The sequence below is a fragment of the Mandrillus leucophaeus genome, unplaced genomic scaffold, assembly GCF_000951045.1.
Source record: "Mandrillus leucophaeus isolate KB7577 unplaced genomic scaffold, Mleu.le_1.0 Scaffold759, whole genome shotgun sequence".
NCBI lineage: Eukaryota > Metazoa > Chordata > Mammalia > Primates > Cercopithecidae > Mandrillus > Mandrillus leucophaeus.
In genome coordinates this window covers 726,083-739,356 of record NW_012108241.1, presented here as the reverse complement: position 1 = coordinate 739,356, position 13,274 = coordinate 726,083, and the positions used below count along the sequence as shown (strand labels likewise).

At 38.0% G+C, this 13,274-nt stretch overlaps 1 protein-coding gene across 1 annotated transcript in view; it reads left to right on the top strand.

The window, feature by feature from the left end:
- The window catches only part of THSD7B (thrombospondin, type I, domain containing 7B), a 649,627-nt gene that overhangs the window by 63,885 nt on the left and 572,468 nt on the right, over nt 1-13,274 (top strand). The window contains exon 4 of the mRNA XM_011966357.1: nt 285-454. Coding sequence (XP_011821747.1) covers nt 285-454 — 170 coding nt within the window. The remainder of the gene's footprint in view (nt 1-284; nt 455-13,274) is intronic.

Below are 13,274 nucleotides of genomic sequence, written 5' to 3'. Positions count from 1 at the left end.
CAGCTTCAAGGCTGAGACACATTCACTGTTTATCCGTATCATGTTCCTTTAGCCTGGGTCATCCTGTGCTACTGTCATGCTGGGCTGCTGGATTTTTTTTTTTTTTTTCCCTAGGAAATAAAAGGGATTTAGTAATACAAAGTTAGTATACTTCTTTATCCACAGGCAAAGATTTGGTCCTAGAAAGAGAGATTATGCCTCTTGATTTCATGACTTAAGTTTCCCTTAGAGTTGTATATTTTTCTTACTTCTTCTTCTTCTTTTAAATAAACCAAACCAAACAGGTATTCCTGGAGAACCTCTGAATGGAAAGAATGCCAAGTCTCTCTCCTCCTCGAGCAGCAGGATCCCCACTGGCATGTGACAGGACCCGTGTGTGGCGGTGGGATCCAGACCCGGGAGGTGTACTGTACCCAGAGCGTACCAGCAGCTGCCGCACTGAGGGCCAAGGAAGGTAGGCAGCCAGTTCCGGGACAGACGGTGCGCTGCTGGTTGGAAGGAAAATCTCTCCAACTCTTCCGGTGTTCTTCTTGAAATAACTGACACTTAGCATTCACGAATTTAATATTTATTTTGTCAACCATTTGTATGCTATCCCTAACGCTTGGGATAGTTAGAAATAGTAGCGAAAGTAATATGTCTCCCAAGAGTCACTGTGAAAGTTAAAGGAGAAAATGTAGTTAGGGTGAGTAGCATACATAAATGCTACAAGCTAAGGGTGTGGTATGCCAGGAATGAGTCAGTAATGAATGAATAGCATTCTTCTTCTTTTTTTAAAATTTTTTGCTCAAAGGAATTTTTATGTGTGTGAATTTTTTAATGTGGAAATTTCTACAAACATGTTCCTTTTAAATATCAAGGATCCGGTGTTTTGGTGCCAAATTTTAAGTTTTCTGAAGAAATGGAAGAGGAGAAGAGAAAACAGTAGCTTCCTCCATGATAAGCTCTCTAATTGGTGGGTGTCACCCAGCAATAGTGCATTTATTTCAGAGTGCAGATAGTGATAACATTTAGAAACTGGGAAACTTACTCGGATTTATGTAAGTCAATTGGTTGAGAAGTCATGAGAAGACAAAGATGCTTCCACTCTAGAAGAATTTGTGGCCTCTTCTAATTGGAGAACACAAGCAGTACTCCCTGCAGAAGTGGTAAAGATGAGAATGTTTCCTTGGGCTTGCCAGGTATGAGGACATATTTACACTGTGGGCTTTGGTTAGGAAGGCAAGATGCAAATTTTCTTGCTATAGTAATGCATCCTTTTAATTCTGTAAAGCTTGTCATGCTAGATGTCTTTTTGTGTGTGTCACAGCTTTGCAGAATGCATAGGCATCTGTGACCATAGCCTCAGTTAAGGTACCTGATGGGATGGTTCTTGCAGACTGCTTAGCATTTTGCTTCAACAATTGGTGCTAAAAGGCCACATTGACAGGGCTACAGTTGTTTTTGAAAATAATGATTGAATTTTCTTCCTTCTCTGATTTCACTTTGGAAAATTACAGCCTAAACACTTTTTATTTCAGGACAAAACGACTATAGTTACTCCTCTGAATTTGTAGGAACAGAATTTAGATTAAAATGCTCCAGGTTAGTTTTTCAAAGCTTGGTGATCTTTCCATTCCAGCTCCTCTCTTCTTTTCTTCGACTACCGTCTACTGTTGGAAGGTCTTCAGGGATCAACATATAAATAAAACTTGTATAGAATTGATGCATTATGACCTACCTATTTTTCAGCTTCAACTTTTAATCTGCTATTGACATTTTCATCTTTCTAAAGTTTCTTTTGTAAAAATAGCTTTTCTTATGGATCACCTATTGCTAAAGTTTCTTCAGGCTTCATCTTTCTAGTTTTTTCAATGGAAACTTACTGGGCAGGAAGATTATAAGTAGGAGGCAAGTGGAAGTCTGGTGTTCTAGAATTGGGAATTATATGCTTACATAGTGTGGGGGGCAGGTGGAATAGAGAAGGGGTGTTATTTGCAGAGTGAACAGTCTATCAAGCCCTAGTACAATCTACTCCAAGCATCTAAAGAGGAGGAAAATGTCTTAGGCCAAAGCACACTTGGAAATTAATATCTGTGTTCACAGGAAAACAGAAAGTACTTAGAAAGCTGTAAGTCTGATAGTCCAGTTCTCAGGGGGAGAGGCTAGATATGGGACCTGGATGTAAATACGTAGATGTGTAACACGATCGTATACTCCTGTACAGAGCTGAATATAGCAAGTAAGACTATACTGGATAACACAGCACAGCTGCCATAAAGGCACTGTATAGCTTACTGCTTACCTTAGTAGTTGTTATCAAAGGTTTTATTTTGCTCTTGTGTAGAAGCGAACTAACGGGATTGTTCGCCCGTTACTTTCCTTTCTTATAAATGCTTTCACTTCTTACTGTTATCATTTATAGATGTACCTTGACAAATCTGGAATGAGAATTTCTTCTTGGCCCCCATTAAACACAAAGGAACAACTGAATTTTTATTGTTAGGAACCTGTGAGTATTTGCCCAGTGAAGTAAGAAGAATATAAATATTTTAAATCCATCTGTTAATGCAATAATAAAGGTTAAAACTGGAAACATTTCACATTCAGTTTCTGTGAACGTCAAATTATTAATATTGTTGTTATGTTAGATATTCATACTTTGGAGGGAGGAAGCATTTTAGTAGCACTGACTTTGGAAATTCCTTTGTGAGTCAGTATTGACATCCCCACAAGGTTAATTTTCCCTTAGACTCAAGGATACGCTTTGTTCACTCTGGAGTGTGATTGCTTGACTTTTCTTCTGTACAAAACCCCATCATCCACTGGTGATTTAGCAGCTCTGATTCCAAGAACCAGATTTTAGAGGAATTCACAATCTTGGGGGAAAAGCAAACTTCATTTCCGTGGATCCTTCCTGTGATAGAATGCATGTAACTCCCAGATGCCATAATAATAATAATTTTTAAAAATACTAATCCCCTCCCAAGGGTCTCCAAATTTCTTGGTCTAGGCTGGATGCTGAAGCTAAATTCTGACATTGATATGGTCCTGTTGATGACTTATTTTTGGTGACATGTCATTCCTCATTGAACCTCAATTCATGATGTTTTCTGCAACAGTATAATAACACCTATGGCATATTTAGTTGATACCGTTGTTCAGTGTTCATGTGGTGTTTTAAATGCAGCCAAAATAGTGTTGTAACCATCAGTGTAAATATTACCAGTAATATTAGCCAAGCCAGTAGAATTGGGAATGAAAATGTAGAGGACTATTTATGATTTTGCTTAACACTTGTTGTTTTAAAGAGAATTGTGTTTTTCTTTTATAAATCAAGTAGCATCACAAGTGATGCTTACCTGTAAAATAAAAGCTTGAATTTGGTAAGACCACTTTCTTCTTGCCTTTTCTCAAATAAAATTAAAGCCACTCAGTTTGCATTCAGCAGTCATTTCTCAGAAAGTAAAACATGAACCAAGGAATGCACTTTCAAAATCTAATAAAGACATTCCATGTATGGCAATGTGACCTAGAGACTAGGATATCAACAAATATGAATTTAAGTGGCATAGAAGTAGATATGCCATATATTCATATGGTGAAGCAAAATTTATTAAAACTATAAACTATATTTAAAAATCAGGAAAAAATTTTGGTGTGGTTGTAGTGGAGCAAAATATTGCTTGAATTTTCTAAAATATATATATTTCAGATTCACTATTGATATTGTATTAAAAATGGAACACAATTTAGCTACGAATTGTTAAATGCATTAGTTGCCCCCTCTGCACTAATAATATTGTCTTCATTCTGGCCTCAGAGTTGGCATTAAGAGTACATGACCACATAAGGGCACACATTCTGGAATGCTAAGTTGTATTAGTCCATTTCCATGCTGCTGATAAAGACATATCTGAGACTGGGTAATTAATAAAGAAAAAGAGGTTTAATGAACTAGCAGTTCCACATGACTAGCGAGGCCTCACAATCTTGGCAGAAGGGGAAAGGCACGTCTTACGTGGCAGCAGACGAGAAAGAATGAGAGCCAAGCAAAAGGAGTGTCCCTTTATAAAACCATCAGATCTCATGAGGCTTATTCACTACCATGAGAATAGTATGGGGCAAACCACCCCCATGATTCAGTTATCTCCTACCGGGTCCCTCTTATATCATGTGGAAATTATGGGAGCTACAATTCAAGATGAGATTTGGGTGGGTACACAGCCAAACCATATTATGAGTAGTATATGGAAACAATATATTTGGGGTTCTGGGTTTTAATTCTGACTTTGAAGGAAATGTAAACCACATAAATGTTGTACCAGTCTTCTAGTTCATTAATTTGATTTTGAATATGTTGATTTGGTGAGTAAAATTACATAACAATCAAACATTTATTTGTTTAAAAAAATTATGTGCCTCTTATGAGTTAGTCTATGCACTAAAGTGTATCTGTCATAAGGGTGTCCCCCAGTAATTTATAGGCTTTTAGTTGTAATAATAATTGAACTATTGAATACGTATGTTACAGTGACTTAAGTGTTTTGATGATTACATATCTAACATGGTTTAATCCATTTATTGATGCCCAAGAGTAATCTTCATCGAGGTGATATTTAAAAGGAGCTTGGAGAGTCCATAAGCACGTTCTAAGGTGTGGAAGAACACATGAGAAGAAATGGAGAGGTTTGTGTTCAGTAGCAGCCTGTGCACTGGTGTGAAGAGAGCTCAGGGTAAAAGAAAGTTACAATGACAGTGGAAAGGTAGGCCTTTTATGCTATTCTGGATTAAGACTTTGTTTTTGAGAATATGGGTATGTGCCGCAGCCTTTTTTCCCCCTACTGTAGGTTTTTAAACAGAAAGGAAATCTCATATTGACTGTATTTAAGCTTGTAAAAACATTAGCATGCTAAGAAAATTACCATGAGTTATCATATCCTATGTGCAAATGTGTCTGATTATCCAGGAAGTTTTTGAGTTGTGAAATAAAGTAATTTACATTCTGAGCTGATATCTTAAGGGGCAGTTGGAGGAGATATTCCAACATCATTTGAAATACTGGAAATATCTTTCACCTGTCTTTAGAAATTGGTTTTAAAGTCAATAAAGTCATTTGGGTGTGAGAATAAGGTGTCAGGAAAGTAGTACACTAAGAACTTCCTTTGATGTCGACCCTTAGAGGAGCAATGAGACTGTTTTAGTGGGCTTATAGCATTTTCTCTTGCTTTATGCTAAGAGAGAAGCAGAGATAACAGGATAAAACAACCTTTGCTAATTAACAGCAGGATATTTGATGACAGTTCACATAAGGCCAAGAGAGATAAGGTTCTTGGCTTGTAATCTTTCTATCTTGGAAACATCTTCAATTATTGAAATCATAGGTGTAGAAGAAAGTCAGCAAAGGGTAGCACAAGAGAATTATTAACATGCAGATCTCTGGATTCCTCACAATGACACAGGTGGTAATGAAAAGATGTGGGGAGGGGAGAGAATGAGAAGATGAGTGAAGGCAAGCAGTTACTCCTGTGTTTTTAGCAAGAAGGAGGAGGAACAGAAGTGGAGGAAGAAAAAGAAGGGGGGAGGAGGATGAAAGATGAAGGAGGAGGAGGAAGAGGAAGAAAGGAAGAGGGAGAATGCAGCAGAGAGAAGGGAGAGGGAATGGGGAAGGAGAGAGCAGGGAGGAAGGAGGAAGAAACTTATTAAGTCAAACTCTTAGGGATCTTTTCTTTCCATTAGGCTGCATTATCTCTCCGCTTATATCTTGAACCTACACACTAAGATAGAGTTTAGGACTTGAAAGCCATTTCTCCCTGGGTTATTGATGCAGGATCCTAGACTCACAGATGCTCCAGATCTCTAGTGTTAACTCCATCTTCTTCTTAAGTGAGAATACTTAGCGTGTCATGCTGCCTAGGCTAAGTGTAAACAAGTTTCTTTTCCAAATTGTTATCTGTAAATGGAAGGAAGTAGAAGAGTTGGTGAAAGTAATGACGTATGTTCCCTCTTTAAATTCCCACTTTTTTGCAGAGGCAGACATAGACTTTATAAGCCATATATCTACATATATAGTTCAAATATTCTCTTTTAAAGTATAATGCTCGGAAGAGTTAAGGAACAAAAGAAACACGAAGTCAGAAAGAGTCCAAAGCGAGATTGGTTTCTACTGGTTCTATTTGATTGCATTTGTACCTAAGTTTAGTTAATTTTTAAAATCAAGTGTAACAAACTTACCTTAGTGTGATATAGCAAATGTTTATTGAATTAATGGGCTTAGCAAAAATATTGGCATTCCTATTTTAAGTGTTTATTAAATTATCAGACTGTTCTTGATATTAAAAATTTCCTAATTTGTTTAGCTCAAGGTAAAATGCACCTCATTAAACAACAGCAGGAGAGAGCTACCCTGGACGAATGAGAGAGGCTGGATATTTGAGGAGAAAGCCTAGCACTGAGTAGAGGTTGCTCTGGGAAAAACAAATGGCTTATGGAAAAATTTGCTTTTTAAACGATGTGTGAGTCCTATTTAATTTGATCTCCTGAAGAGGAAGAACACGTGCAATGTGTTATATATTTCTTCAAAGTTAACATAACTAAACTGAAAATTCACTACTGTGTGTTGCTGAAACTAAAGCATGTGGCATCATGGAGGAGGGAGATTGTGAATGACCTAGACCTAGATATGAATTTGGATTTTGCCAATGGTTTTACCAGAAATAGTTCAGCTTTCCTAATCCTATAGCCCTAAGTTCATACTCTTGTAGTACATCACTTCTTTGATTTCTAACTATTATCATAATCATCTTTGTCACTGGTTTGGCCGTAAAGGCCCTTAAAGACCATGTTTGATATTCTTCTTTGTATTTCCAAGTGTCAATACTCTTCATGTAAAAGGCAAATAGCAAATGTTTCTGGAATTCAAAATGGAAACTCTTAAACATGAGAAAATGACACGTTGAGTTTGATTGAATTCTCTGTTTTTTAGATAGCACAGAGAAAGGAATTGTTTGTTGATCAGACCAAAACTTTCTGCAACCTGGATATCAGAATTCCATGCCAAAGCTAGGTGGCTCTGAGAGCCCAAAATGCAACCAGACAAAATAAAAGGTATAAGGATCCTGAGTGAGGGAAATGGCCCATGGGGAAAGATTGGGAAGGAAAACAAAGGAGAAAGAAACAAGGAGCATTACTGGGCCAGAGAGATCGGCTTGGACTGAAATGGGGGCTTTGCCCGGTAGTTTTGGACTAAGGCAATGCTAGTTGATTTCTAAATAATTTCCATAGTTAAATATATCCCTCTGTTGTTTTAAAAACAAAAAAGTTTATAGAAGCCATGAAAATTGTTTATTTTTATCAGTGTTACTTTTCACCTCTTTAATGGTCTAGGAGGGGAGGTGAGCCAGTTAAATAAATAACTATCAAAATGAAATAATAACCTTAAGAGAAAATAGGGATTTTAGGTAAGAAGAGATTAAACCAGTGAGACGTGGGGTCATAGGGTAGAGGTGGGGATAAGAAAGCTTCTACCTGGGCCTTAAAGCAAGTGCATGGTTTAAACAGGTGTTCATGTGAACGGGACAGAGTCTCAGAGGAAGCAGGCCTTGTGCAAAGACACAGAGGTGGAAAGGCAGAGAACGTACTTTCAGTAAAACTGATAATCAAGCTGGCCATGAATATGAGGGAGATGAAGGTAAGGACTATGGGTTTAGGGTAGAGAGGTAGAACTGTAGGCTATGATCTTAGGCCTCGTGTGATCAGACCATGATATGGTAATACCTGAACTGTTAAGTCTCCATTTCTGTTCAACCCTTGGAGCTCTACAACAATGCTGAACATCCTTCACTGTCTAGGGCTTTGGAACTCACCTCTGTCTGCCTGTTGCCCACTATCATATAGTCTCCCTTAGTTTCCTCCCTCACACATTTACTCCCTGACTCAGACCTGTACCTGGATAACCCATGCCTAGAAAGTATCTCTTCTGGGAGTTCTTTGAGATGGCACAGGTACCTCTGCTCCTCAGCCACTACAGCACTTTGTCTCACTGCATGATACTTGCTTGTTTATGCGTACTGGTCACCTTGCTGCTGTGCAAGTCTGAGATCAGGTAAATAACCAGATCTGTGTTATTTACTCTCATCTTCCTAGCACTGGGCACAGTATCTGGCATGTAAAAATTGCTTGTACTGAATTCAAGCTTTGTGTCCCTTCTCACCCTCCTTTTACCACCTTCTTTCTTGTCCTTGGCTTGTGCTCTGTGGTTTAACTGTCTCATTTCCCTTCCTAGACGGTTAAAGGTGTTGCCAGTCCATTTTCAAACTTGGATGAAACACTATGTCATGGTGTCTGGGATCTGGCTTCCTCGAGTAGCAGCTGAGAGGCTGGATGCTGCAATCTGGAGGATACAACCTGCAAGTGTAGGGAGCTTAGCTCCTTGTGGAGTGAACCTTGACCAGTGAGAAACAGATTCAGGAGGAGGCCAGGCCACTCACAGTGCCCCTGGAGATTTTTACCATGTACAATTTCTTTTTGCAATCCTACCAAAAACACAGATCTCCTGAGTATTGACTATGTATCTTTGTGGTTTGATGATAAATGGTGGTCAGCAGGATAACATACCACACAGCATTGCCTCGTATTTCCTTTGCTTTACTCCTGTTGTTTCCTCGCTGTCGTTGCCTCCTGGCCTGGAACCTCCTGAGTAAAGTATTAGCACCCAAATTCTCATTGTAGGTTTTGCCTTCTGGAGAACTTCAGAGATAATGTTCAATGAATGTGTGTTGAAAGGAAGAATGAAAGACACTGTTTTAAGGATTTATTGCAATAGGTAAGATATAATATGGGCCTGAAGTATGTCGAAGCTGTAAACGTCAACTTTTCTTTCTGTTCCTCCTTCAATTTCCTTCTCTTTTTTCTCCCTCAGTCTCCTTTCTCTTCCTCTTCTTTTATGTATCTCCCTTTCTCATCAGCCAATATTTCTATTTTCTCTCCTCCCTCCTCCTTTCATCTTGCATAAGCCTTGAGAAGAGAACAGTTTTAGTAATTGTGATAGACTTCGCAGCAGTTAGCACATTGCCTGGCAAAAGGTAGATAAGAACTCTAGATATTTCCTGAACAAATGAATGTAGCCCCCTGCATATAGTCTTACCATTCGGTTTCAGGCATTGCTTTTCACTTTGGGACAACTTTTCTCTTCATTCCAGTTGTTCGCATACACCTGCACTTCATTAATGAACAGTTAAGTTCTTTTTCTGGGAGTAGAGGATTACATTTGGAAAACCACGCTGAGACTAGTGCATTTACAATCTTTAGTTGAGTGTCTCGCTCATCTTCATTTTGTCAGCTGGACTGGATTTTTCTCAAACACCAAGCCAAGAGGTAATGAGGTTCCTCTTGGCAGTGCAATTTCTGAAACAAAGTTATTACTTCCAATCTATTTCTCCAGCTTTGTTAAGTTTGCCAATTCAACTGGCAAGTAGGATACAGAAAAAATATCCACTTACTGCCCAACTCTTCCTGCAAGAAAGTTTCAGAACATTTTCACAAACCTTGTTCTAGTATTTTGCATTTTTTTCATGCTCTGGTTTAAACTTTACATCAGGTTCTCTTCATAAGAGGACATAGTCACTTAGTAAGATCTCACTGTGCTTAAGAATAATTAAATGACTCCTTGAGTCTTCTGTCTGCTTCCTCAGGCACACAGGGGAAAGGGGGAAGGGATTTATTCCTATGTCAAGAGAAAATCTGGAAAGCCAGTGAACTAGGATGCTAGTTCTAACTCCAAGATCCTATGTGCCTCCATGTGGAATATATAATTGTAGCTCATTTTTTTTTTTTGGTCTGCTTTTCTTTTTTACCTTTTTATTTTTTTAATTGAGAAGTAAAAATTATATGTACTTGTGTCATACAGCATGATGTTTTTGTATAGGCATATATGTGAAATGAGTAAATAAAGCTATTTAACATATGCATTACCTCACACACTTATCTTTTTTGTGGTGAGAACACTTAAAGTCTACTCTGTTAGCAACTTTCAAATATGCAACATATGATTAACTATAGTCACCATGAGGTACAAAAAAATACCTCTTGAACTTGTTTCTCCTAAGATCTACTTCTCTAAGACTTTAATTGTATTTGTGACTTTTGATGGAGTTTATTCAAGTTGTCCCGATTCTTTTGAAACTCAGTTCTGGACACAGCCATTTCTATTTGAATAATCTATGGGCATTTACAACTTAGTTTTTCTTATATTTGACCCTTCATCATCCTCCCCACATCCATATCAGAGTCTTCTCCACTGCTCCAAAATTCAGAAAATTGTCTGTTTCATTGGACTCTTCCTTTTATGACAGATTTCTCTGTAGCGTGAGAGGTTGTTGGATAGCATTTTACCTATAGTAGAACTTCTTTCAAAATTGGAGTCAATCCTCTCAAACCCTGTTGCTGCTTTCTCAACTAAGTTTATGTAATATTTTAAATGCTTTGTTGCCATTTCAACAATGTTGACAGCATCTTCACCAGGAGTAGCTTCCATCTCAAGAAACCATCTTCTTTGCTCATCTGTAAGAAGCAATTCATCATCCATTCAAGTTCTATCATAAAGCTGCAGCAATTCGGTCACATCTTTAGGCTCCACTTCGAATTCTAGTTATCTTGCTATTTCTACCACATGTGCAGTTACTTACTCCACTGAAGTCTTGAATACCTCAAAGTCATTCGTGATGTTTGGAATCCACTTCTTTCAAACTTCTGTTAATGTTGATATTTTGACCTCCTCCCATGGATCACGAATGTTCTTAATGACATCTAGAATGATGAACGCATTTTCAATTTACTTTTCATTTATTTCATTTTCAATGTACTTTTTCCAGATCCATCAGATGAATTACTGTTTATGGCAGGTGTAGCCTTACACAAAGTATTTCTTAAATAACAAAACTTGGAAGTTAAAATTCCTCCTTGGTCCATGGGCTACAGAATGGATGTTGTGCTATGAGTCATGAAAACATTAATCTCCTTGTACATCTCCATCAGGGTTCTTGGGGAACCAGGTGCATTGTCAATGAGAAGTAATATTCTGAAGGGAATCTCTTTCGTTTTCTGAGCAGTAGGCCTCAACAGTGGGCTTAAAATATGTAGTAAATCATGCTGTAAATAGATATGTTGGGGTTTGTTATTCCATTTATAGAGCACAAGAATAATATAGCTAGCATAATTCTTAAGGACCCTAGGATTTTTTGGAATGGTAAATGGGCACTGACTTCAACTTAAAGTCACCAGCTGCATCAGCCTCTAACAAAAGAGTCAACCTGTCTTTTAAAGCTTTAGAGCCAGGCATTGACTTCTCCTCTTTAGCTATGGAAGTCCTAGATGGCATCTTCTTCCAGTATAAGGCTGTTTCCTCTACATTAAAAATTGGTTTTCCAGTGTAGCCACCTTCATCAGTGATCTTAGCTAGATCTTCTGGATAACTTGCTTCTGCTTCTACATTAGCACTTGCTGTTTCACCTTGCACCTTTTTGCTATTGAGATAGCTCCTTTTTAAACCTTAGGAACCAACCTTTGCTAGCTTCAAAGGTTTCCTCCATCCCCCGACCCACAGCTTCCTCAGCTCTCTCAGCCTTCATAGAATCGAAGACAGTTAGGACCTTGCTCTGGATTAGGCTTTTGCTTAAGGAAATGTTGTGACTACTTTCATCTATCCAGAGAATTCAAACTTTCTTTATATCGACAATCAGACTGTTCTGCTTTCTCATCATTCATGTGTTTACTGCAGTAACACTTTTAATTTCCCTCAAGAACTTTTTCTTTGCATTCACAACTTGGTTAATTGTTTGACACAGAGGCCTAGCTTTCAGCTAGTCTTGGTTTTCAACAAGCCTTGCTTTCTAAGCTTAATCATTTCTAGCTTTTGATTTAAAGTGAGAGATGTATGAGACTCTTCCTTTTACTTGAACATGTAAAAGTCATGGTAGGGTTGTTAATTGGCCTAATTTCAATTTTGTGTCTCCAAGAATAGGGAGGCCTGAGGAGAGAGAGAGAGAGATGGGGGAATGGTGGGTAAGTGGAGCAGTCAGAACACACACAACATTTATTGATTAAGTTCACTGCATGGATGGGTGTGGTTCCTGGAGCCCCCAAACAATGACAATAATAACGTCAAAGATCACTGATCACTGATGACTATAATATATATAATAATAATGAAAAGTGTGAAATAATGCAAGAATTAGCAAAATGTGACACAGAGACACAAAGCAGGCACATGCTGTTTGAAAAGTGGTGCTTACAGTCTTGCTGGACACAGGGTTGCCACAGACCTTCAATTTGTAACAAATGCCATAGCTGAAAAGTGAAATAAAATGAAGTATGCCTGTATTTAATATCTGCTAGCTGTGCTGAGGAGATTAGTATTTATACTGAGCTGCATACCGCAACGTGATTCCAATCCTTTAAGGAAGAGGAAAAGGTGCCTTAACTTACAGTGGCACACCATCAATATTGTTGCTGATAACACACTGCATACCTAATGATACTTAAAAAGAAACCTTTCATTTTGGAAATTGTCAAAGATACATAAGTATAGATAATAGTTATTACTTTTTAGTAAAATGAAATTAACTAGGAAGAAACACTGAATTGAGAGTTAGATGAGTGGAATTCTAATTCTGACCTTCTGCTGGTGGGCTACCTGATTTGGGTGTCAATTTGTTACTTTTAATAGTGTGAATAATAGAATTTATTTATTCTCATAAGTATATTAAACACTAGTTTATGGCTCAGGCCTGTAATCTCAGCACTTTGAGAAGCTGAGGTGGGTGGATCTCTTGAGGTCAAGGGTTCAAGACTAGCCTGGCTAACATGGTGAAACCGCATCTCTACCAAAAATGCAAAAAAAATTAGCCAGGCTTGGTGGGGCACACCTGTAATCCCAGCTATTCAGGAGGCTGAGACAGGAGAATTGCTTGAATCTGGGAGGCAGAGGTTGCAGTGAGCTAAGATTGTGCCACTGCACTCCAGCCTGGGCGACAGAGTGAGAACCTGCCACAAAAAAAAAAAAAAAAAACAAATCAAAACAAAAAATCCAAAAAAACCCCACTAGTTTAATATAGTATATATTAATATAAAAAATATAGGGAAACATAGATGTAAAGCCAGTTGCATTCTGAAGAAAATGTATGTAAATGTAATACTTCATTTGCTTATTACTGGTAATATTTTCTTCCATTGAACTAAAATGGACTGGGAACACTACAGATACTTTATTTTCCCAAAATTCTTTTTTTTTTTTTTTT